This window comes from Arvicola amphibius, chromosome 15 (assembly GCF_903992535.2).
Source record: "Arvicola amphibius chromosome 15, mArvAmp1.2, whole genome shotgun sequence".
Taxonomy (NCBI): Eukaryota; Metazoa; Chordata; class Mammalia; order Rodentia; family Cricetidae; genus Arvicola; species Arvicola amphibius.
In genome coordinates this window covers 21,867,143-21,892,536 of record NC_052061.1, presented here as the reverse complement: position 1 = coordinate 21,892,536, position 25,394 = coordinate 21,867,143, and the positions used below count along the sequence as shown (strand labels likewise).

General features: G+C 44.7%; 1 protein-coding gene across 1 annotated transcript in view; it reads right to left on the bottom strand.

The window, feature by feature from the left end:
• Mgat4d (MGAT4 family member D) overlaps positions 1-22,341 on the bottom strand; it is a 47,186-nt gene extending 24,845 nt beyond the window's left edge. The window contains exons 1-7 of the mRNA XM_038312326.2: positions 22,248-22,341; positions 16,124-16,282; positions 15,049-15,186; positions 12,717-12,850; positions 6,430-6,473; positions 2,662-2,766; positions 541-616 (exon numbers count right to left, since the gene is read on the bottom strand). Coding sequence (XP_038168254.2) covers positions 541-616; positions 2,662-2,766; positions 6,430-6,473; positions 12,717-12,850; positions 15,049-15,186; positions 16,124-16,282; positions 22,248-22,341 — 750 coding nt within the window. The remainder of the gene's footprint in view (positions 1-540; positions 617-2,661; positions 2,767-6,429; positions 6,474-12,716; positions 12,851-15,048; positions 15,187-16,123; positions 16,283-22,247) is intronic.
• Positions 22,342-25,394: the final 3,053 nt, after the last annotated feature.

Here is a 25,394-nt window from a genome sequence, read left to right as displayed (position 1 = left end):
AGATCTTGCTTTCTGCCTGTCTCTCGCTTTCTCCCTGCCCTCTCTTGATAATTCTGAAAAGTTTCACAAGCACATGTTTTCCTCTGTGGTGAGGTTTGTGCTTATTACAGGACGCATGCCGCCGCAATGCGGCAATCTGAAGTGACTGACCCACGATGGACTCATTTCTACAGCGTCACCAAGGCAGTAGGGAACAGAGCCATCACAAAGTGAGAGGCGGGCTGCGGTGGCCATCTGGGTAGGTCCACGACATAACCTACAATAAGGCTTAGACATGCACACAGGCGATTTCCATGTCTTCCCAGGAACTTTACAGTTTCTTTATTGTTTGTGTCCTCTGACTTGAATTCCCTCTGCTACAGCGAACACAGAAAGAAGATATAATCAATCTTAAGGTTCCTTTGGGAATATTGATTTTTTAAATATTTCCTATTTGCTTGGCTACAGACTAAGGCAGAGAAACCCAAGGAGAAAAGGAATTAAAGGAAGGATTGAAACAGTAAAGCTTCCGTTTCTAATTCATGTATACTAAGTTTTCACCTGTAAATAATACGTGGCCTTAGGTCGGGCATACAGCATCAAAACACAAAAATCCAAAGCTTGTTTCATTTGCCAACTAAAAATAAAGAATAAAATCTATTAATGTTCACTACAGCAGATTAATTTATAAGCCTATTCAGTGATTGAATAGCACTTTTACATTTCTGATGTAACTGTACAGACAGCAAATAAAAAGAAATATATTTATACTAAAGTTATACTAAAGAGCTTCTCTATCGAGTGGGGAATACCTCCCTCTGCTAAACTAGAATGAGCACAGACCAGGTATTTTACATTTTAGCTAAATTTTTATTTAGGCAATAGTTACTGTCGGCTTGACAAAAACTGGAGTCCCTTAGGAAGAGGACTCCAACTCAACTGAGGAAATGCCTCCATCAGATTGGCCTGTCGGCAACTGTGGGGGTGTTTTCTGGATTAGTGGTTGCTGCTGGGGAGCCCAGTCCACTGTGGACGGCACCACACCTGGGTGGTCCTAGTCAGTAGAGCAAGGCAAAGCGCTGGAAAGAAGCCGGTAGGCAGCGTTCCCCCATTGGTTACTGTTGCTGCTCTGAGTTCCCGCCTTGGCACGCCTCAGGGATGGACTGTGATGTGGGACTCCGCACAAATGCGCCCTTTGCTCCGCTAAGGCGCTTCGGTCAGTGTTTCATCACCATGACAACAGCAAACTAAGGCAGCCTTTCTCGATCACACGAAAGTATTTAGAAATCTTATTGTACTTTGTCAGCAAGCAGGGCACTAGGCCATGTCCTGCAGCTACAAGACACAAGCAGTTCTTGCCCTAGGGTCTCACTGACTATTAAGAGATTGTGCTGGGCTAAGTCATTAACAGTGAAGATCTTTGTACAACAAGATGGGAAGAGCAGAAAGGTGGAACAGAGAAAGCCAGGGTACGGCATGCAGCTGAAATACAGTGCCAGAGACCAACCAGAGCATGAAGGATGTCTTATGACAGACATGTGGGGAGCTTTGGGCTTGATCTCATATGGAAGACAGAGTCTTCTGACCACAGCAAGTGAGTCTGAGGAGGCAGACTGAGCAAGAGAGTCCATGCTAGAGCAGACCTGAACCAGGCTATGGTAGAGGGATGGAGGTGGGGAGAACGGCGCCCAGGCTTTCAGGGAGAAGACAGAAGAAGAAAGGGACAGCAAAGGTCTGGGCAACTTCCAGAGTCGGACACTAATAAGGATAAACAAAAATGCTTATGTAGTTTGAGATTCAAACACACCACATATGATATAATAACATATAATGTGGGCATATAATAGGTTCTCAGGGAAGGGACTTCCCCTGAGATTCCTGGCAAGCTTTTATCTTTATTTTTTATTAATTAATTAATTTATTTTACATGCCAACCGCAGCCTCCCTTCTTCTTCCTCCTGCAACCCCTCCTAGTCCACCCTTTCTCCGTATTCACTCAGAAAGGGGCAGGCTTCCAATGGGTATCAGCAAATTATTTTTTTTAAATCAACTCAATACATTTCCCATAATATTGTATTTATTACCAGAAATATACAATCATTTGACTACATACAAAGGTTTCAACTTCCTAATATTCCTTCATAAATGCTGTCACATTTTGTTCTTGTAACTTACAAGTGATCTGTTTGTCTACGAAACGCTGTGTATATATACTATTTCGTTGAACATATCAGTAAAATTGAGGCAATTAGGGGGAAAGGGTCAATTTACCTGTCTAAAATGACGAGGGTATGGAAAGCTGGGAGCAGGTTCCAGGAGCCATGAGCTCCAATGCCAGGCTCCCCCCCCCCTTCGCTGTGTTTCTGCTCATCACTGTCTATAAACACAAGCAGAGCACCCTCAGCGGGGTGCTGGCAGATGCTGCCAACCGACTCAGAACAGGCAGGACGGCCCCTCCTCGTGGGTATCATCTGTATCTTCTGCCTGTTTTCATGGAATAATACTATGACTGATTTCATGCTACCAACTAAATGTCTCTGGACCAGGGCTCAGAATGTGATTCACAGGCAACCATTGCAAGTCAGTAGGAGCTGGCTTCCCTGTGTCAAGACACTGTGGGTCATTATCTCCCAGGCGTCCGTCCCAGGACATCAGTTCTTTCAGCTCCATTTTTTGACCTACCTTTCCGAGTCCTCCATTGTTTTCTTGCCCAGTAATACACTTGGATAAAAAAAGGTGGGTATTGAAATGACTTCCAAGGACCCAGATTGCACTTGTCTTTTGAATCTAGAAATAGAAGTATAGGGAGGTGGAATACCCAATATAGTTGAATATCTTAACTTACCAAAGTAATGTAAATACTTAAAAATACCTTCTTTATGCATGTCCACATAATGTACGGATTTGGATTATCTCACAGGTTGCTTCCTGATACCAACAACATACAAATACTATCTCCTAAGCAAATTATTTATAAGCTAATGAAAGATATATTTTTGAAAAAGACTAATATCTACGGGCCAGCAAGATGGCTCAGTGGTAAAGACACTTGTCCCACAAGCCCAGCGAGCCAAGGGCCATCTCTGGAGCTCACATAAAGTGGAAGAGAGAACCAATTATCCCAGAGTTGTCCACTGACCCCCATGCCCCAACTGCGGCATGTATGCCCCACAACATGAACACAGAAAAATAAATTAAAAATTTGAAAATTAGAATGCAAAGTGTAAAATAAATTTCCCACTGGATTATAGATACTGTGAATTTTCTTAAGCTAGTCAAAGGCATCTTTTGACAGTCAGGAGGAGTGAGAAGGGTCTACAATAAGAAAGCTGCTAGAAGGAAACCACTGCCAGCTGCGGTGGCTCACTGCAGCGGCTCACTGCAGGGGCTCACTGCAGTGGCTCAGTGCAGGGGCTCAGTGCAGTGGCTCAGTGCAGCGGTTCACTATGGGCAGCTCACTGCTGCAGCTCATTGCAGGGGCTCAGTGCAGCAGCTCACTGTGGGCAGCTCACTGCAGGCAGCTTACTGCGGCAGCTCACTGCAGAGGCTCAGTGCAGTGTTCACTGCGGTGGCTCACTGTGGGCAGCTCACTGCAGGGGCTCAGTGTGGCAGCTCACTGCAGGGGCTCACTGCGGTGGCTCACTGCTACGGCTCGCTGCAGGGGCTCTCGCTGCAGGGGCTCAGTGCAGCTGCTCACTGCGGGCAGCTCACTGTGGCAGCTCACTGCAGGGGCTCACTGCGGAGGCAGTGGCTCACTTTCCGAAAGGATATATTTCCATTTACTGAGAGCCCTGCTCAACAACAGCGCAGCTTCTGAAGTTAGGCTAAATGTCTAGCTAGGCTTGGCCTGACTCGCCTCCACTGCCCACTGGGCTGTATGGACGTCTTAACAGTGGCTATGGCTGTCCTCCTGCCTCTGCCTCCAAAGTACCAGGATTATATAGTCTGCTGCTCCATCCACCTTCTAATGTAAAATTTATAAGGATGAATTCTAGTATTTCCTCAGAGAGTGGAAACTGCTGGTAGAGAACAGACTGGGGAGTTACGTTTGGCTGGAAATAAAGACAAGTAACAGAGTATCTAATTTTAAAATGAAATTTACACCTTAGAGGCATATATAGGAGTTGTGTGCAGTGTAGGCAAATGAAGATTGCATGAGATTTCAGCATCCAGAGTCGTGGAAAATCTTGGACTGTGGAGGCTAATATGAAGTTTACACTGCAGACAACACCCAAATCCTCCTAAGGCACCAAAGTCAAATCTTCCCATTTGGTGGTCTAATTTCCCCTTACTGTTGGAGAGAGATGTAGTCCTTTGTAATCCTGGGTGGTGACAGTTTGCTAGGATCTTTTTGAAACATTTCTGGATTATGAGTTTATGTTACATCAGAAGTCCTTGAAGTGACTATTGCAGAATTGACAGCCACCATTATAGACCAACAGTCCCCTTCATGGTAATATGTAAGGGGAAGCTGTGAAGTGATATGGTTTTGTATCAAATACAGCCATGTTCAGTCCCAATAAGGTTTTATGTATATAACATTAGTGCTTTAAAAATTATTGAGCAGTTCCAAATTTATGATCAATTAAAATCTAATATCCTTCCTCATTACTCCAGAAAATATGGACAAAATGCTTTAGCTAAAGGGTATGAAATTAAACATGGATTGAAATTTATGTATTCATGTTAACTGACATGTAACAACTGAGAAACAATCAGAGAAATTTGGGGGTTAGGGACTGAACCCAGGACTGCCAACAAAACACAGTCCAAACCTCATCACCACATTTTGAACTCATTTATTCTTTAATGTGTTCATCTGAATGATGGAGCTGAGCTGCGGAGGTGGCTCACAGGGTAAAACTGCATGCTGTTCAAGCACGACCACCTGTTTGGATCTCAGAATCCACGGAAAACCAGGCAGGGCTGTGTTCATTCCTGTGACCCTGGCACTGTTGGAGGGCAGAGGCAGGAGCATTCCTGGGCTTGCTGGCTATCAGTCTAGCTCCAGGTCTAGCTAAACACTCCGTTTCAAAAGGAATAAGGCTGAGAGCGATAAAGCAAGGTGCCTGAAGTCCTCCCCTGGCCTCTGCACGCATACAGGTCATACACACACACACACACACACACACACACACACACACACACACACACACCACACCGATATACATACATATTAACTCACATAAAATAAAATAATTGATTTATTGCATTGTCACAATTTAAAAAGTAATTGCTCAAAGTGCCCTGCATCAGCATCAACACTATTACCAACACTAGAATCAAAGTGCCCTGCATCAGCATCAACACTATTACCAACACTAGAATCAAAGTGCCCTGCATCAGCATCAACACTATTACCAACACTAGAATCAAAGTGCCCTGCATCAGCATCAACACTATTACCAATCGCCTCTGAAATCATCTCACACAATTTTCTCAGTCTCCATTTTCAGCTACAACACACAGCAGTTTCTGAAGCGGCCTGGGGCTGATGTTAGCTATTTTCTTGGTTTCCCCACACCTCACGCATTGAGGCAGGGTAGGGTTGCTTTGCTTAGAGAGCTCACCAACTCAGTGAGCCTGAGCAGCCAGCTTGCTCAGGGGGTTCCCTCTTCACCTCCTACCCACTGGATTACAGGGGGGCTACTATGCCCACGTGGCATTTTTTTTTAATGTGAGATCTGAGCTCTGGTCCTCAGGCTTGCAAGGCAAGCGTTTTACCAGCTGAGCCATCTCTGCAGCCCCCACTGATGGTATCTCTGAAACTATAGAGCAAATCCCAAGTGTTCGCATACAAGGGATAACAGTTTTCTTTTTCCTTTTTGCTTGTGATCTGGACAAGTCCACAGCCACTTGTTTTTGCCTTATCCATGCCAACTACTTCACAGAGTAAACCAAGACAGAATGAGCCACTGCTGGGTCACTCCTGCAAGCCAGACTCAGCTCAGTGGCCGGGCTTATGGCTCTGGTCAATAGAAAACTGCAAACCCCTCAGCTTTGTACAGCATCTCTCCATGGCTTATCCCACCTCCCTGTTTAACCCCAACTGTCTCTGCTCCCAATGCACTTAAGGTTCCGAAAGTCTTGCACGTTGCTCTTTTGACCTCCCGCCTTTCTGATGGAGTCTGTGCCAGGTACCAGCTCTCTGCTCTTATCTGCCCCAGGAAGTCTACTGCACCCGTAGAGAGGGCTCATCCCTTCCTTCCCCCATCTGCAGGGGGGGTCAGACACAGCAAGAAAAAGTGAATCCCAGTGAGAAGTCTGCAAACTCAGGAAAAATTCTGTGCTCAACTTTACCACAAACTAGGCAAATCCACAGGCTCACTTTCTGTGGCTCGGAGTCACTAAAGAGAATACAATCAATAAACAATAATACAATTGGACAGGAAAGAGTATACCATAAAAATAAAGAGCGAGTGATGCTGAAATTTATCAGAAAATACTTACTTTGTTTTAACCATGTCGACCACATATTTCAAATAATCATCAGTCTAAAAGAAAAAGAGAAATCACTCAACATTAAGGATGCCTCATGGTTTTATCGACACAACACTTTTACTACATGGAATTTATGTGTGAAGTTTCATCATGACCTAATGATTTCTAGTGTTTTCACTTTCTAGGAGAAAATATAACATATACATATTTATTTTAAAGAACACTTACTTGAATACAGAAACTACTGCACACTTCTCCATGTGTCAAAGGGAGGGATGTTACGTTAATCACACTTAAATCAGTATGCCCACTCGTATGCATCTAGAATGAAACCCCTTAGAATGAGGGTGTGCTTGACACTCATTCTGAGCCAAGCACCACGCCAGGTACAGACATTTGAAATACATTGGCTAATGTGAGCCTCAAAAGTCCTGCGACATAAAGAGTACGATCACCCTGATTTTATACAAGAAGAGAGCACAGAAAAGCTCACTGGGCTGCCAAGGTCACATGGCAGGAAGTGGAGCAGCAGTGGAGGGTGACCACCCAGGTACAGTCTGTGCTCTTAACTAGCCTGCTGCATCCTCATACCGTCCCTGTGTCCAGACGCTTGCCTCTCTCCTAAGGACGAGTTCCCGGAATTAGAATTTTAAAATGTGCTGTGTGTTGCCACCTCCTCTCCCCCAAACTTTATGACATCAATACACAATTCTTTATAGTTTTACTCAAATTTTCAAAATGAAAGCGTGATTACCATTATGGATGAGGGTGAGAAAGAAAATGATGCCGTTGTTGGAGAGACCTACACCCCAATCTTCATTACTGGGCAAGATGTCTTCTTTAAGCTCTCATTCATCGTTCATCTCTCCCCTCAGAGCGCAGGGATGACCCCGCCCCAAGAGGAAGTGGGAAGAGTGTAAGAGCCAGAGGGGATGGAGGACACGAGAAAACAAGGCCTTCTAAATCAACATGAGCAAAGCTCTCGTGAACTCAGCAGGATGGAGGCAGCATGCCCAGGGCCTGCACAGCTCTGCACCAGACCCTCTGTGTCTGTATTCTGACTTTCAGTTTAGTATTTTTATGGGATTCCTCAGTGTGTGACCGCGTGAGTCTCTGACTCTTGTGCCTTCTCTTGGGCTCTTTTCCTTCTATTGCTTTGTCTTGTCCAACTTTGATGGGATTGTTTTTGTTTTATCTTATTATATTTTATTTTGTTTTATTTTTTAATGAGTGAATTGATGAACGAATAAATGAATGAAAACTAGGGCAAAGGTTAACATCTGAACTATTTTTTATACCTGCTGGAGAAGGTAAAAATCAGTTTTCTCCAGTGGAGTGACACTGGGTTTATAAGCCACTCCAGGGTAGGCCTCATGTTCAGGAGTAAATGACCAATGTATGATGGACTACACATAGGTGTGTGTGTGTGTGTGTGTGTGTGTGTGTGTGTGTGCTTTCATTTGGTGTTGTTTATTTTGGGGTGGTAGTGTTTAATTTGTTTTCTTGGTTTGGGGAAATTGTGGTTGTACTGGGCTTTTGTTCATTTTTTCAGAAAGAACTTAGGGTAAGTATTGGGGTGAGGATCTGGAAGGACTTTAGGGAGGGGAAGAATCTGATCAAAATACATTTAAATTTAAAATTGCTTTAAGTAATAAAGAAGGATACAGGTGCTTTAAAAAATAAATAAGGCCGGGCGGTGGTGGCGCACGCCTTTAATCCCAGCACTCGGGAGGCAGAGGCAGGCGGATCTCTGAGTTCGAGGCCAGCCTGATCTACAAGAGCTAGCTCCAGGAAAGGCTCTAGAAACTACAGGGAAACCCTGTCTCGAAAAACCAAAAAAAAAACCAACCAACCAACCAAACAAACAAACAAATAAATAAATAAAATTGGCACAGACTGTGACTGCACAGAGCAGACCAAGAGGGGAGTAACCAGTTCCCCAGCTGGACAGCCCAATCTCTAGTCTGTAGGCCTGGGGCAAAGCCCTGGCTCCTTGCCCACCTGCCTCAGCTTCACTAGGTGGCTTGCAGGCAGACTGCTCCAATATCCCCATATCTACGGGACCCTGCAAGCCTCACTCTGCTCCCAAACACACCCATCCCCCGCAACCTCTGCCGCTCTCTGAGGCACAGACTGCGACTGCACAGACAGGACCAAGAGGAAAGTGACCAGCTTTCTAGCTGGACAGTCTCTAGACCCTCAATCCTGGTCCACAACCCCGGGCCCCTCCCCCACCCATCTCAGCTGCTCTAGCTGCCTCCCTCAGGCAGGCTGCTCTAACAACTTGGCATTGATCAGACCCTGTAATCTACAAGTTCCACTCCACCCCTAAGCCCACCCATCCCTCAGTATCTTCCTGGCACACAGACACCAACTGCAAGGACTGGCCCAAGAGGCAGAGACTGCCTGCGCCAATTGGAGGAAGAGATGGTTGGCACAATGCAAAAATTCATTCAACAACCTAAGGGGCAGCATGGCAACACCAGAACCCAGTGGCCATACAACAGGAAGACCTGAATATCCTAACCCAGAAGCAGAAGAAAACAACCCTAAATATAACTTTATGAAGATGATAGAGATCCTTAAAGAGGAAATGAAAAATTCTCTTAAAGAGATGTGTAGAGTGGAGCAGCGGGGGCTGTGCAGCTAGCTTTACCCAAAATAATTACACGGAAACTGTATTCTTTTAAAACACTGCCTGGCCCATTAGGTTCAGCCTCTTATTGGTTAATTCTCACATCTTCCTTTAACCCATATTTAGTAATCTGTGTAGCGCCACGAGGTGCTTGCTTACCAGGAGAGATCTTAACCTGCATCCATCTCGGAGAGGAGAAGCATAGCGACTGCCTATGGCGACTGCCTGAAGCGTCTCCCCACTCCTGCTACCCAGCATTCTGTTCTGTCTACTCCGCCTACCTAATTTTCTGTTCTCTTAAAGGGCCAAGGCAGTTTTCTTTATTAATTAACCAATGAAATTAACATAGACAGATAACTGTCCTCCATCAGAGATGGAGGAAAAGACAGATAAAAATTTGAAAGAAATCAATAAATCTCTTAAAGAAAGTAAAAAAAGTAAAAAAAAAAAAAAAACAAAAACAAAAACAGAAAACAAAACAAAAAAAAAAACAACAACAAAAAAAAACAGGTGAAGCAACAGTTCAAATGATTCAAGACTTGAAAACGGAAATAGGGTCAAGAAAGAAAACACAATTTGAGGGAATTCTGGAAATAGAAAATTTGGGTAAACAAACAGGAACTGCAGATGTAATCATAACCAACAGAACACAAGAGATGGAAGGGAAAATCTCAGGCATTGAAGATACAATAGAGGAAATAGACTCATTGATCAAAGAAAATGTTAAATCCAAAAAATCGTTAACACAAAGCATCCATAAAATCTGGGACACCATGAAAAGGCCAAACCTAAGAATAATAGGGGTAGAAGAAGGAGAAGAACTCCAGCTCAAAGACACAGAAAATATATTCAACAAAATCATAGAAGAAAACTTTTCCAACCTAAAGAAGGATATTCCTATGAAGGTACAAGAAGCTTACAGGACACCAAATAGGCTGGATCAAAAACAAAGTCCCCTCACCATATAATAATCAGAAAGCAAAACATACAGAATAAAGAAAAAATATTAAGAGCTGTAAAGAAAAAAGATCAAGTAACATATAAAGACAGATTTATCAGAATTACAACCAACTTCTCAGTGGAAACTCTGAAATAAAGTCCTAGACAGATGTGCTGCAGACACTAAGAGACCATGTATGCAAGCCCAGACTACCACATCCAGCAAAGCTTTCAAACACCAAAGATGAAGAAAAAATAATATTTCATGACAAAAACCAGATTTAACCAATACCTATCTACAAATCCAGTCTTACACAAAGTACTAGAAGAAAAACTTAAACCCAGGAAAGTTAGCTGCACCCACAAAAACACGGGCAACAGATAACCTCACACTAGCAAACCCCAAAGAAGGGAAACACACAAACACTACCACCAAAAAAATAACAGGAATTAACAATCACTGCTAGTTAATATCTCTTAATATCAATGGACTCAATTCACATATAAAATGACACAGGCTAGCAGAATGGGTACGAAAACAGGATCCATCCTTCTGCTGCATATAAGAAACACACCTCAACTTCAAAGACAGATATTACCAGGAGTAAAGAGTTGGAAAAAGATTTTCTAATCAAATGAAGCTAAGGAACAAGTGGGTGTATCTATCCTATCCTAAAATCTAACTCAAACAACCAAAAGACACTTAAGGAACTGCTCAACATCCTTAGTCATCAGGGAAATGCAAATCAAAACAACTCTGAGATACCATCTTATACCAGTAAGAATGGCTAAGATCAAAAATGCCGATGGTGGTTTATGCTGGAGAGGACATGGAGTAAGGGGAACACTCCTGCATTGCCAGTTGGAGTGCAAACTTGTACAGCCACTTTGGGAATCAGTATGGCGGTTTCTCAGAAAATTGGGAATCAATCTACCTCAAGACCCAGCAATACCACTCTTGGGCATATACCCAAAGGATGCTCAATCTTACTACAAGGACATTTGTTCAGCTGTGTTCATAGCAGCATTATTTGTAATAGCCAGGACCTAGAAACAACCTTTGTGCCCCTCAACTGAAGAATGGATAAAGAAGATGTGGCGCATTTACACAATGGAGTACTACTCGGAGGTAAAAAACAGTGACATCTTGAAATTTGCATGCAAATGGATAGAACTAGGAAAAAACACATCCTGAGTGAGGTAACACAGACCCAGAAAGACAAACATGGTATGTACTCACTCAAAAGTGGATATTAGCTGTAAAGCAAAGAATAACCAGCCTACAGTCCATGATTCCAGAGAAGCTAGGTAACAAGGAGAACCCTAAGAGAAACATATATGAATCCCCCTGGGAAAGAGAACTAGTCAAGATCTCCTGACAAAAATGGGAGCGTGAGGTGGGGAGAGAAGGGAGGGCAGAAAGGGAGGAGGAAGGGAGAAGAGGAGGGGAGAAGAGAACACGAGGGATTGTGATGGCAGAGATGGGGGGAGGACAGAGAGGGAGAGCAAGGAAAGAGGTATCTTGATTGAGGGAACCATTATGGGGCTAGCAAGAAACCTGGCCTAGGGAAATTCCCAGGAATCTACAAAGATGACCCCAGCTAAGACCTAAGCAGTTGTGGAGAGGGTGCCCAAACTGGCCTTTACCTTGCCCTGCAGTCAGATTGATGACCATCTCAATTGTCATCATAGAACCTTCATCCAGCAACTGATGGAAGCAGATGCAGAGATCCACAGCGAAGCACTGGGCTGAACTTCTAAAGTTCATTTGAAGAGTGGGAGGAGCAAAAATATGAGCAATGGGGTCAAGACCATGATGGGAATACCTACTGAAACAGCTGACCTGAGCTAAGGGGAGCTCACTGACTCTGGACTGACAACAGGGGAACCAGCATAGGACCAAACTAGGCCCTCTGAGTGTGGGTGACAGTTATATGGGCGGAGAGGTCTATGGGGCCACTGGCAGTGGGACCAGGATTTATCCCTACTGCCTGAACTGGCTTTTGGAACACATTCTCTTTGGAGGGATACCTTCGCTCAGCCTAGATACAGGGGGGGCTTGGTCCTGCCTCAAGTCAGACTTTGTTACTCCCCATGGGAAGCCTCACCCTCCCTCAAGAGTCGATGAGGTTGGTGTGGGGGGAAAGGTAGAGGGGGGTGGGAGGAGGGAGTGGGAACTGGGATTGGTATGTGAAATGAGAAAAATTAATTAATGAAAAAAATAAAATCAGGATAGTGACACACACTTTACAGATGTTAAAACAGTTACAAATAATGTCTAGGACAATTCACAATTTCTCAGACATAAGATGGAGCCTTATTAACAGGATTTACCAGAACTTAATAATGTGTATACCAACCTTTTATTGAGCTAGGCAGATTGTATCTCTACAGTAACAGTTTTAATACTGTATTTGAAAGTTATAATTACAATTAAGTTATTTAATTATAATTAATTTGAATAATGTTGGATTTTACTGAATGAAAGAATCCTATGTTAAATACAATTTGATTTTAACAGTCATATGACTCTCACATAAGACTCATGTTTACACACACAGTTCTCAGTGCTATCGAATAAGTACTAAATATTTCCTTACACTCTAAGAGTATCTGTGGAATACTTCCATTAAGTGAAAAAAAAAAGCCATGATGGGATAGAAGCTGCTGCTCAGGGCTTTGGAGGCTACAGAGATGAGGGAACCTCGTCTCCCATACATACATCGGCAACAGAGATAATCACCACGGAGTCCTTCTCTTCTTCAGGGGTCATCCTGGACAGAATAGAGGTCAGTGTTTGCTTCAGGTAGGTGTGGTTCCTTCTGTCAATCGTGGTGATTCCCAGTGCGAAAGACACTGTGGACAGAGGCACAAACATGGAGGAAGGAAGTCATGCTTTACCATCAGACCATGCTTGCCCTCGCCTGCGAGCTGGTCTTATGCTTGCCTTTAAAAAGAGCGTTTTGAGCCATACTACCAAAATCCTGTCTATGCCCTGACTTCCATTTTCTGCCATTTGTAGCGGACTGTGGATAAGTGCACTAGAATTCAAAGTGTTTCTAGAGAAAAGAAAATGAAACATTTTTCTTTTGTTAATACAGCTAACTCAGTATACTTCCTCCCACAAACTCTGGTTCTCCTGCCTTCTTCCTGAAGAGACAGTGGACTCCCAAGTGGGAAAGGCACTCTGAAATGTTGTCATTTGTGGAAACCATGAACAAAGTCATTTCCAAATGGTTTGATGGAGTAAATATGTATCTCATTTAGGTACCTGTAAGGAGTAAAGCATCAAGGGTAGATAATAATTAGCTTCACTGCCCTGGGGTCTGGGGACTAAGCAGAGTAATGGGAAACACAGTTAAGAATTTAGTAGACGCTAAATGATGCTTCAGAGTTCCACTCTCTCCACACTCCAAGCCTGGGCAATGTGTCAGAGGATTGTGATGCACACTTATTCCTGAGGAACTGACGTGTCCTGGGGCTGGCAAACTTTTTCTGTGAAGGGTTAGACAGCACAGACGTTTGGTTGTTGTGCCATGCCGTCTCTGTTGCAGCTACTCAGCTCTGCTACCGTAGCGAGAGCAAACATACATGAACAGGGCTGTATCCCAGCAAAAGTCTTATGTAGAATCTGGCAGCTGGGGAGACTGACCTAAGTTGACCCTCGCACTGGAACAAATGAGACTTGTGTCAGACATTCTGAGACTTGGCTCAGTGTCTGCTTCTCGCTGCAGGGCTGTGTTTTGATCTGTTATGTATGATGGGCCTGAACTCATGCTTCTATGTGAAATAGTAATGCATAGCTGTAACCCCAGCGGTCAGGAGGTAGGAAAAAGGCATAATGAGTTCAAGGTCAGTCTGGGTTACTGATGTGGGATTCCCCTCTGTATGCTGTGAATATTGTTGGTTAATAAAGAAACTGCTTTGAGCCTATAGCAGAGCAGGGCAGAAGAGAGATAGGCTGGGAAAACTAAACTGAGTGCTGGGAGACAGAAGGCAGAGTTGGAGAGACACCATGTACCCGCAGAGGGGAAAGATGCGAGCTGCCAGCTGGAACCATGCCTGTAGGCCATGAGCCTCATAGTAAAATGGGTTAATTTAAGATGTAAGAGTTACCCAGAAATATGCCTAGGCTATTGGCCAAACAGTATTGCAAATAATATAGTTTCTGTGTGATTATTTCGGGAGTCTGGGAGGCTGGGAACAAACAAGCGGCCTTGCCGGTTGTGGTGGTGCATGCTGGTAGCATTTGCTGAAGGAGGCAGAGGCAGGAGGATCACAAACAAGCGGCCTCCTACAACAGGCTACACAGTAAAATCCAATCTAAAAAGACCTAAAACCACAAATAAATAAACAACCATCCTCTCTTTGAAACCCATCTTTGCTGATATTGGTCATTAGAAGGTGGGAAGAATAGGACAACTACCAGGTAACAATAGGCTTGTCCAAGCAATTGTGGGGCAAAGATGCTTCTTGTGTACTGGACATACGTCATAGATGTCCATGTGTACAGGACATACATCATAGATGTTCGTGTGTACTGGACCTGTGCCAAATATGCTTGTTTGTATTGGATATATGTCATAGATGTTTGTGTGTACTGGACATATGTCATAGGTACCTCGTGTGTACTGCGCATACTTCATAGATGCCTTGTGTGTACTGGACATACATCATAATGCCTCATGTGTACTGGACACATATCATAGATTCCTCGAGTGTACTGGACATATGTCATAGATGCCTCGTGTGTACTGAACATATGTCATAGATACCTCGTGTGTATCTGACATATGTCAGTTAATTTTCTAAGCAACTGTAATGAAGTTGAACTTAAAATTCAAGTCACTAAATGTAGTGATTATTTTTTTTCAGAATTCACACCTAATGGCTAGAAGTCTACATAGTGGTATCTCACAACTTCAAATCCAAAAGCTTGGCCATGAAATCTGAGGGATTTCATGGAGGAGGAGGAATATGGGAACCATTGAGAAGGGGGAGGGTGGACAAGGGATGGTAGTGAGGGGACATTTCCCAATTCTAACTGTTCTTACCGCCTGCTTTTCCTCTGCTAGTGGCTACATCCGGGTAAATTCTCTCCACTGTCCTCAGATGAGGGAGGAAGAACTTGAAGCCTTCCATTCCGTTGAGGCGTGCTTCACTCTCACGCAGTCTGCTCACTTTCCTTTCAACTGGAAAAGAAAGAAAGAAGGGTCCCTGAGTTTACAGCAATGTGTTTTGAAAACGTTTATTTGTGAGGAAGAGGCGGGGGGGCTGCACACCCTAACATGCATGCATGTGTGAGGTGCCTGCTAGGGCCTGAAGGTGGCATAAGGTCCCCTGGAGCTGGAGTCACAGCTCCTGAGGTGGGTGCTGGGAGCAGAGCTCTGGTTCTCGGGAGAACGAGAGGCACTCAGAATTGCTGAGCCATCTCTCCAGCTTGATGCAGCTTCTTAAAAAACAAGGGCTGGCTAATTCAGCCACAAACTTAGTGCTCAAGGAAACACATGCAAGTTATTGTTATAATTCTCTATGGTAGAGTCCAGTGGTTATTGATGAGAATCTATTTTTGAACCAGTGTTTAATTTCAGCCCAGCACTGCGAGCTATACCAGAAACAAGCAGAACTGAAAAGGACTGTAATCAGTGTCCCTGCTACTTTGATTGAACTCAGCAACTCTATTTTCAGTGTTCCCAAAGAATCCCTTCTAAAGTTCTGAAAAAGACAAACAAAGGAGGGGCTCATATTCGTAGTAGCAGTGTCGGAGAGATGGTGACGGAGAAGATGGAGGCCCCTCGAACACATGGTGAAGAGAAGGGTTCCCTGCTGGTTGCCCAGAGGTATGTGGGAGAAGAGGGATGCCAGACGATGCCCACTCCTGACTGCTTCTATGACCTGACCGTGGATGTGGTAGAACTCAGAGTAAACATGGAAGTCATTGTCACAGTGCAGATGGGGAAAGTGTATCATCCGTGTGTCTTCCCTGAGCTCTGCATGTCTCGCAGTAAAACAGCGTGTGAACTGGACTGTGTATTGGGGGGAAGTGACCTAGAGTCAGAAGCACCGAAGTCTGAACCCCCGAGTTTACGGAAACAGATGACCATTCACAAAGGCAAAAGCAGCACGCACGGAAGTCTCCTGATGCGTTTGCTATCTGGGCAATTTCATACTTCATTTGGTTCAAGACTTGCACTAGATTTTGGCGATGATTTTCACTTTCATTTTTTAAACGTAGCGTATTTTTCTTAAACTCAGAAACACGGTTTCTGCAATTAATTAGTTGATTGCCTGCAAAGGAAACAGAAATATCTAGTTTACGCATGTAGTGGGCAAGACAAAGTTTTCCAATAACAAAGGGGTTGTATATCGCAGTATACATGGGGGTTGTACATATATTTCACTATATATGAGGGTTATACATACATGGCACTATATTTGGATTTGTACATATATGTCACTATATACGGGGGTGTACATAGACATAAGTGAATATATATGATAATATACATATAGCATATACAGATGGCTAAAAAAACAAAATGTTAAAAAACAGTCATAGTGAGAAATATTATCAATGATCATTTTTATTTTTTACTTTGTGTTTTATGTTTTCCAAATTTTCCTTATTATGAATATATTCGATTTGTAATTATAGAGAAAACCCACTGGCCTTCCTATAAATGAATGCTTAATTATTTATCTGTGGAGTTGGGCAGTGGTGGCGCACACCTTTAATCCCAGCAATCAGGAGGCAGAGGCAGGCGGATCTTTAAGTTTGAGGCCAGCCTGGCTCTTGTAAGCGGTAAGTGCGCTTCCTGCCATCCTGCCAGGCCCTTGGAGTTTACGCTTATTTGCTTGTTTTTAATAGATACAAGAGCTACAAGAGCTAGCTCCAAAATAGGATCTAAAGCTACAGAGAAACCATGTCTCAAAAAATCAATAAAAATTAAAAAATTAAAAAAAAGTTTATCTGTGGAAAGTCGAGGGTGTGGCTGAGTGGGGCTTGCCTAGCACACACGGGGCTCTGGATACCAGACCCAGAATAAGCAAAAAATAAAATAAAACCACAGTGACCAGGAGCATAGACTGGTTTGGTCTGAGGATATTCAACACAGGCAGGCATAGAAGCCAGCTAAGGAGGCTGAGATTGCTTAGTTATGAAGGAGGAAATACTCCCAAGCAGCATGTGAGGGGGACACCTCATATTGGTTAGGTATCTTAGTTAGGGTTCTATTGCTGTGAGGACAACGCCCTAGAGGAAGTGATTCAGAGCCACCTACGAAGTTAGAGAAGAGGTTGTCACAGACACCCATTATCTCACGAAAGCCGTCCTTCTCCATCCTTCTCAACATTAACACATCCACATCGCCCTCACATCACGCTTCAAGGTAGTTGAAAGATATGTTCAGGGTAAATGAGGACCAAGAAGCTTCTAACCATAGCTTTCTTGTTACCGTAGTTAGATGTTAGTAGGAAGCGAGTCAGAACTGAAAAAAATCTTATAGGTGTGCAAAAGGCCGGATATTTACCTCAATTCTACTTTTAAAAATTCAGGATGCAGAGGCAGGGGGGATCTTTGTGATGTGAGTTCAAGTTCGCCTGGTCCACACGGTGAGTTCTGGGTCAGAGCTATGCACTGAGGCCTTGTCACAAACAACTACTGAGAGCTCAGTACCTTGCAGTATATGCTCCCAGACTCTTGCCTACTCCTGTCTCTCATTTTACCACATAAATATCAGGGAAATACAGGGAAATAATTCAGTGGATGGTTTGTTTTATATCAGAAAATGTGGATTTCTGTGGCAAACAATCCCCTTTTTTCTCCCTTCCTCCCTCTCTTAAGGCCAGTGTGCTGACTAAGCAAGCAGAGAGAGCTCTGGAGCAGAAGCTTAAGAACAAGACGTGGTGGTGGTGGTGGTGGTGGTGGTGGTGGTGGTGGTGGTGGTGGTGGTGGTGGTGGTGAGTTTACGAATTCCCAGGGTCTGAGACAGTGGTTTCCTTCAGCTCTCACACAGATGGATGAACGAAGCAAATGGATTTGCCACGTAAGAATTGATCTTAGTGCTTCTTGGGCTGAATTGTGTTTTCATCAAAGAACTGAACTGCCCAGTGTCCACTTCACTGGTAGCGTCTGAGGTGTAACCACAGTGTACACTGTGTAGGGTCAGGGTTCCCTGATAACTGTCTCTGCCAAATAAACCATGTGTTGTAGTTGCTACCTTGCAGGTGATGCAATCTGCCTGAGAAAGTCCCCGAAGGACCAATTTGGTACACATGAAGAGACAGTTTTCCCTGGAGAGCACTATTCACAGAAAGAGGCACACAGAAATGTTTAAAGACCTAACCGATAGTCGGCCTTGCTTTTTGCGTAACCTCTGTGGTAAGTCCAGGTATCCCTGCTGTAGTAAGGAGATCGCAGTACTTAGTCATCCAGGCAGTGAGCAGGGACAATGGGATACAGAATCAGTGTGGGAAGTTTGAGTTAAACAGCAACTACAAGCGTTGGTTCACTGAGCATCCTTGTGGAGCTGTGAAACAAAGCCCAGTTTATATGAAGAATGGACCAAAGTGACTATTTTTATACAAATTCTCTCTACATAGCCCTGACTGTCCTATAATTTTACAAACCAGGCTGGCCTTGAGCCTCTAACCCACAGAGATCTGCCTGTCTCTGTCTCCGGAGTGCTCGGATTAAAGGCATGCACCTCTATGCCTGGCTAGTGACTTCTATCTATTAAAAACAAGCAAATAAGCGAAAACTCCAAGGGCCTGGCAGGATGGCAGGAAGCGCACTTGCCACCAAGCTTGATGACCAGAGTTCAATCGCTGGAACCTACTGGCAGAAGAAGAGAACTGACTCCCAAAAGTTGCCATCTGACCTCCACACTGGACCATACCATCCCCAACAGATGGATGCAAAAAAAAAAAAAAAAAGTAAATAAAAGGCTCCAGGGCCGGAACTACAACTCAGTGGTAAATTCCTTGCCTAGAACAAGTGTTGCCAAATATAATTTTAAAAATATAAAAGGTTCCTGACATGGTCCTAAGTACTGCTGGTTCCCACTTCTCATAACAGAGGGCTTCAAATTGCTCTCAGATCCTAAAAAAAGGATAAAAATAAGTGTGGGAGCACACAGCACCCAGGGTGTTGTGGGATATTTGTACACTGTGTGAAGATGTGTTTCTGTGATTGGTGTAGTCATGAGGGATAGGCGGGACTTCCGGGCAGAGAGAGAACTCTGGGAAGAAGGAAGGCAGAGTTGCCAGCCAGATATGGGCAGGAAACAGGCTGTACAAGATGGAAGAGAGGTAACAGCATGTGACAGAATGTAGATCCATATAAACGGATTAATTTAAGTTAGAAGGGCTAGTTGAGACAAGCCTAAGCTAAAGGCTAAGCTTTCATAATTAATAATTAGTTTCCATGTCATTATTTGTGAGCTTGTGGCCCAAATGAAAATCTGACCGCACCAGGAGGCTGAGGTAGTGCTGTGAGATTCAGGCCAGCCTCGCTGCCTAGCAGGACTGTCTCAGAAAGGGAAAGAGAGGAGTCCACATCTGCGTGTTTAAATTCTCTCGTGACCCCTTATGAAAATGGAGAAAGACATAAGTGAAAATATTTTACATTTTAATTAATCCATTATATCTAGATGGTATTTCATTATGAAGATAACCAGTGGGATGTAGCATGAATTCTAATTAATCTTTAATAATAAAAATCTAGGGTTAGATATTGGGTTAAGTGCTGAAAGATCAGAGAAGTAAAGGAGCAGCCACTAGGGAGACCTTTTACCTGTGCTGAATTCTCAGACCAAAGTGGGCAAGATCCTGTCCCCACAAATCCTCAGCTGAGAGGGGAGAGCATGTTTCAGATTGCTCCCTGCATTCTAACTGACAATAGTCAAATCACACTACAGTCAGATACCTTGTGGCCCTTTATCAAGACATGATAAACAGGACATGTGAGAACCCAACGGATTGTAAGAGTGCACACCCACTGCCTTAGCCTTGGGGTGCTGCAAGTGTGCCCAGACCACCTGCCCCTTTCTCAGCCCCTGTGGAAGGTGCCCTACTTTACGCTTCAGGCATTACTAGGTAAAAAGATGTGTGTTCTTTACATTTTCTTCTTTTGCTTGTTGTACTTCCCAAATGTGTGTGTGTGTGTTGCCCATAGGTGCACATGTGTGTGTATGAACATGCCTCAGCTCGTGTACAGATAAAAGACAACGTGTGGGAGTAGGTTCTCTCCTTCTACTATATGGCTTCTGGTTATTGAAATCAGGTCAGCAAAGCCCATTTACCTGCTCAGCCTCTCCCAGTGTATGCTTTCGAGAGTCATCCCTACAAATGGGTCAAGCTGTCGTGCATACGGGTTCACTGCTGTAATGATGGCACTGATCAGAGTGCATCGCAACAGGCTTTCACGTTGTTGAAGGATGCTTGTACGGATGCCATGGATCAAGAACCTGTTATTCTGTCTTCTAATAAGTGTATTCAAGTACCCCTCTGGAATATATTGGATGCTAGCATTTTATTTAAACTACTAAACAATCTCCACGTGTATGTGTGACATACCCCCCTCCTGTTTGTATAGGTATGTAGGGGGATTTTCCCCTTCCATAGAGAGTCTGGGAGAGATAACATATGGTACTCCCGAGTCAGTCTTTTCTCCCCTAATTCAGGCTGAGGCATGTTTCTCTGAAACTTGCAAACCATTGGGTCTGATGAAGAGGAACAGGGATGGAGAGAAAAAGCTAAACCAAGAGAGATATCTGCGCACAGCCGCCGGGCAGGCAGGTTGAAGTGGTATAGATCTCTGGTTAGCTGCGGCCTGAGACAATATTGCAGGGTCACCACAAGCGTGCATCTGCTTGGTAAAGATTCCTGGTTGAAAGGGGCTATGGCCGAGGAACAGCTCATGGAGACCACAGGCCACACCAAGGAATGAGCAGCCAGCTGGGAGACCCCAGCAAGACCCCAAAGCAGCCATAAATAACTCCACAAAGAGACAACATTGGACGTAGGCCACAGAAGCATCAACTAGAGAAACCAAAACTATCCGAGACCCCGACCCTGACCCACCCCTTCCTCCCCAAGCCCTCCGGGCATTAATCTGCTCATCCCGCAGGGAAGCACCAGAAAGGTGCAAATGGTATTTGCCAAAGGCGGCACCGTGGTACCTCCCCATCAGAGGTCTTCTGCTATGTGACCTCATCCTCCATGCACCACGTAAAGGTTGGGGACCAGTCTGTGCGTCTACCCCGTGTCGCCTCCACAAGGGCGACATGATTAAATCCAGTACTATCCTTCCCTGTCCCCACCAACATCTGAGCTCATGCCACAGTTCCAGTGCTTTAGCTATAGCTGTTGTTGTTGTCCCCTTAAGCCCAGTGGAAACTCCTCAGAAAGGGGGAATTTCTGCCGCCCTTGTTGTCGATCCATCGCTTACAATGGAACAGCTACTGACTCATTCACTCACTTTTACTCAGTCATTGGGTTTGTTTGTTTTGTTTTCCAAAAAAGTGTCTGGCATGCTTGTTCTGTGCCATACACGTTTTTCTTGGACACTAGATTCACATCAGGGGACAAAACAAGACAAGAACAGAAAAGTATCTTCACCTTCATTCACTGAGTTTTAAATATTTTCAAACAAATCAATTAGTAATACCATGAACTTAATTAAAAACAAAATGCTATCTGTCCATAAAATTAGTTGTTATCTATCTATCTATTTATTTATTTATTTATTGTGCCTATATAATTCTGGCTGGCCATGATCTCCTAGAGATCTGCTTGCTTCTGCCTCCCGAGTGCTGGAATCAACAAACATCAGCTAATTTTTAAAGGGAGAAAAGACTAGGTGCTAGATCTGGCAGTCTTTCTGTGTTTCCAAATTCGCACTGATAATATTTAAAGCTATTGGAAAAAGAAGAAAGGTGCTGGCGCACTTGCAGTGTCTGGAGAAGGCGATCTGGAAGAAGGAAGAGGAGATGAGAGGGGCCGCTTTGGAGGGATCGGCCAGCGGGAGGCGAGAGGGCCGGATCCATCAGTCGCGTCCCGTGGCGGCTCTTAGGACCGGTTACAGCCCAACCGCCAGGGGACGTGGGGCTGTGCCCTCCATCGGTACAGCCGTGGGGCGGGACATGGGACCGCCAGGGTGTCCCTCATCTCCCTTCCTTCCTGACATCGCGGTGGGACTCCCGAGTGAGGCAGGATGGGGATAGACCCTTTCCGTCCCCGTTCCCCTCCTTACTGATTTGGTTCATCTTGGAGATACAGAAACAGGAGAAGCAAAAGAGCAGGATCGCAACGAAAGCGAACAACAAGTTCACGTTCTTTGCCTTCATCGCGCCGGCGTCACGGCGGGTGGAGGCGACCTGCGTAGTTGCAGGCTGGGGGCTGCACGCCGAGGCTGGCAGAACGCGGCACCTGCGTCCCGGACCACGCGCGGGCCGTCGTTAGGGTCCCCAGCACTTCAGCCGGGTCAGATCGCGGTCCCTTCTTGAGCGCACTTTATGACCCTCTGGCTAGGGCTGCGGGGTGGTTAAATGTGAGAAACCGTGGGCAAGTCCAGGACTGTATGGCTCTGACTGGACACCACCGACTTAGCGTATTTTCCTGAGAGAATTCATCAGAATTTTGATTCAAAGGTGAAAAATACACGGCGTAACGGCGAGGTCCCTTCATCCCTGTTTTCGATTTGACCTTTCCCCTCTGAACTCTCTTGGAGACTCACCGGCAATGTTTGGGTTACATGCAATCTCTTTTCTGCACGCGCACCCGGGATTCTAGCCCCTTGGACAGTTTAAAAAGATTTGGATTCCCATCTGCTTGAGAATGCCATACTAAATGCTAAAGACCTGGAGAAGCGAGTAGTAAGACCCTGAGAGGAAGATTAACATGTCACCTTTCCGCTCCTCCTGGCCCTCTGTTTCTCAGGCCTTTGCTAAGCACTCTCAGCAGCCACAGGGCAAGCAAACCCTGCTAGGTCAGACACACACTTGCCAGGCTATGGAGCGATGGAGAACGGCCATGCTACGGAGAACTGAGAGGAGAAAGGCCTCTGCAGAAGAGAAGGGCATTGCAACAGTTTCTCATGTTCATTGGAGCAATTGTGTGTGTGTGTGTGTGTGTGTGTGTGTGTGTAGCGTTTCTTCTGGGATGTCTCACTTCAGTGTGTCCAAGCATCTCCCTCAAGCTCTGAGTCTACAGAGCCCCTCAGTTTAATGAAATGGCATTAGACCAATCTTTTTTACACTCCATCATTTATAAAATGTCTACAGTCCTTAGAAACGTCTTGTTCTAGACCCGCGTTTCTGTTGTTACCGCCCTGACACCCACGTTGTGGTGATGGCATTCAAACTGATTCCTCCATAGCATCCACTCTCCGTGGTCCACACTTCTTCCACCAACAGATGATTTTTCCGCCCGTCGTGCCTGCTTGAGCAGCTCCTCTCTTCGGGGTGATAAAGCCCAGGCAGGCTCTTCAACTGGTAACCAACCAGAAAATGAGCATCGCTGTAAATCAACACAGAATAATATTAACGGCCAGTTTACAAAGCCTTACCCAATTTTCTGTCAGGAACTTTTAAAGCTCAAATATCCCAATGGATACCACAAGGTGGCAGTATTACGTTTCAACCAAACCAAACGAAACAACAACAATGAAGTATTTGAATGGGTCCTGGTAACAGAAAACCCCCAAATCCTTTGAATGTGTGGGAATCCTTGGGTCTCTATACCACACTTGGATCACTGTTCATATATATTTTCATAGCTTGTTAAACAGACTCTTGGTATGTTTTCTTCCTTTCCCCTGGCAGGCCCTGAAGGGAGTATGATTTATTGTTGCTCACGGATTATCTCTGGAGGGCCAAAGTTGTTTTTAGCTCCATATTTAGTCGAAGTTAAATGGACAGGAATGGGCTCTGACTCCTGGCTGGATGACCAACTGGCCGGCTTGTCACTACAACTATCCGAAACTTCCCGAGGCAAATCACCACAGGGCCTGTATCAGCACGAAAACCGCACTTGATTCTCATGCATGTTTACATACAGTCTTATTCTAGCTGTGACAGCAGAGGCTGGATATCCTTGGGGAAAGGCCACAAGCACACATTTGTAGCCAGCCGTGCTAGACTTTTCTCCGAGTGGGATCAGAGAGTTCGTCTGATTTATCAGCCAGATGCAGCCCCTTTAGTCTGCTCTTCAGCTTACACAATGCGGGGCCCAACAGTGACTTTCTTAAAGCACGGCCACTATGTTACATCATGATGGTCCAGAGCTATCTGCAAGAGCCACTCTCTTCCCTGGGCTACCGAGGGTCAACAGCAGACACAAGTGGAGAATGGGATTTCTGCTTCCTTTGTTTCACAAGGAAAGATGACAGTTCCTGGGTCCCAGGAATTTGTCACTGCCTGGCATTCGGTTTTAGCGAGCACTGGGCCAAGCCAGGGGCTTTTATTTTGACTGTCTTGTTGAATCTACACGAAGGGCACGTCTGTGTCTCGCAAAGGCATTTGACTTTAAGATGGTAGTGACAAGGACCTTAACCATGCCCATTCTCATTTTGTAAAATCAAGAGTTATGTATTTTTTCTTACTTCTTCCTCTGCATTGTCATTACTATTGGTTGATGTCTGTAGATCACACTACATTATTTTACATCAAAGGCTTGAGTGTCTGTGGACTTTGGCGTCAGATAGGTCCTAAGGAAAATCCCTCATAAAGACTGAGAGGTGACACTTCCATCTTGGGACAAAGTTCATGTGAGTTCATGCACAAAGGAACAGTGCTGTTTAAAATTTGGGTCCTCTGTGGAGCAGATGCTTGAGTTCTAACAAGTAGATGGTTAGTAGCCATATCGGCAGGTCTCACCACCCAGCAGGCTCTCAAATCAACAGCTGGATGGCTTTTCCATTTTAAGAAATGGAGACACAGCAGTGTGACTAAGAATTAGAATCGAAGGCTGGAAAGACGATTTTGTGAGTGTGTGCCACGGTCAGCTGGGCTGCCTGAGTTTACAGCCCCAGCAACGATATAAGAGTCCTGCTGGATCATCATGCACTGCACACAGTCCTAGAGCTTGGGAGGAGAAGACAGGAATACTCCTGTAGCACACTCCCCAGCCATGCTATCTAAACTGGTGAGCTCTATGTTTGGCTAGAGATTCCATCTCAAAAAATAAGGCGTAACTGAGGAAGATGGCCAGGTGTCAAACTCTGGTGCCCACCCCCGCCCCCACAGGTAGCCAGACTTCATTACAATGTAGCCTTTGACTCTTTTAGGTATAAGGCCTGCAAGGGCACACAGTTTAACAGAGAGACCTAACTAGCAGGTGAAGAGGGTCCTGTTTTCACCTTTCTTAGAACTGCACTACTTCTTAGCTGGCCCCATAGAAG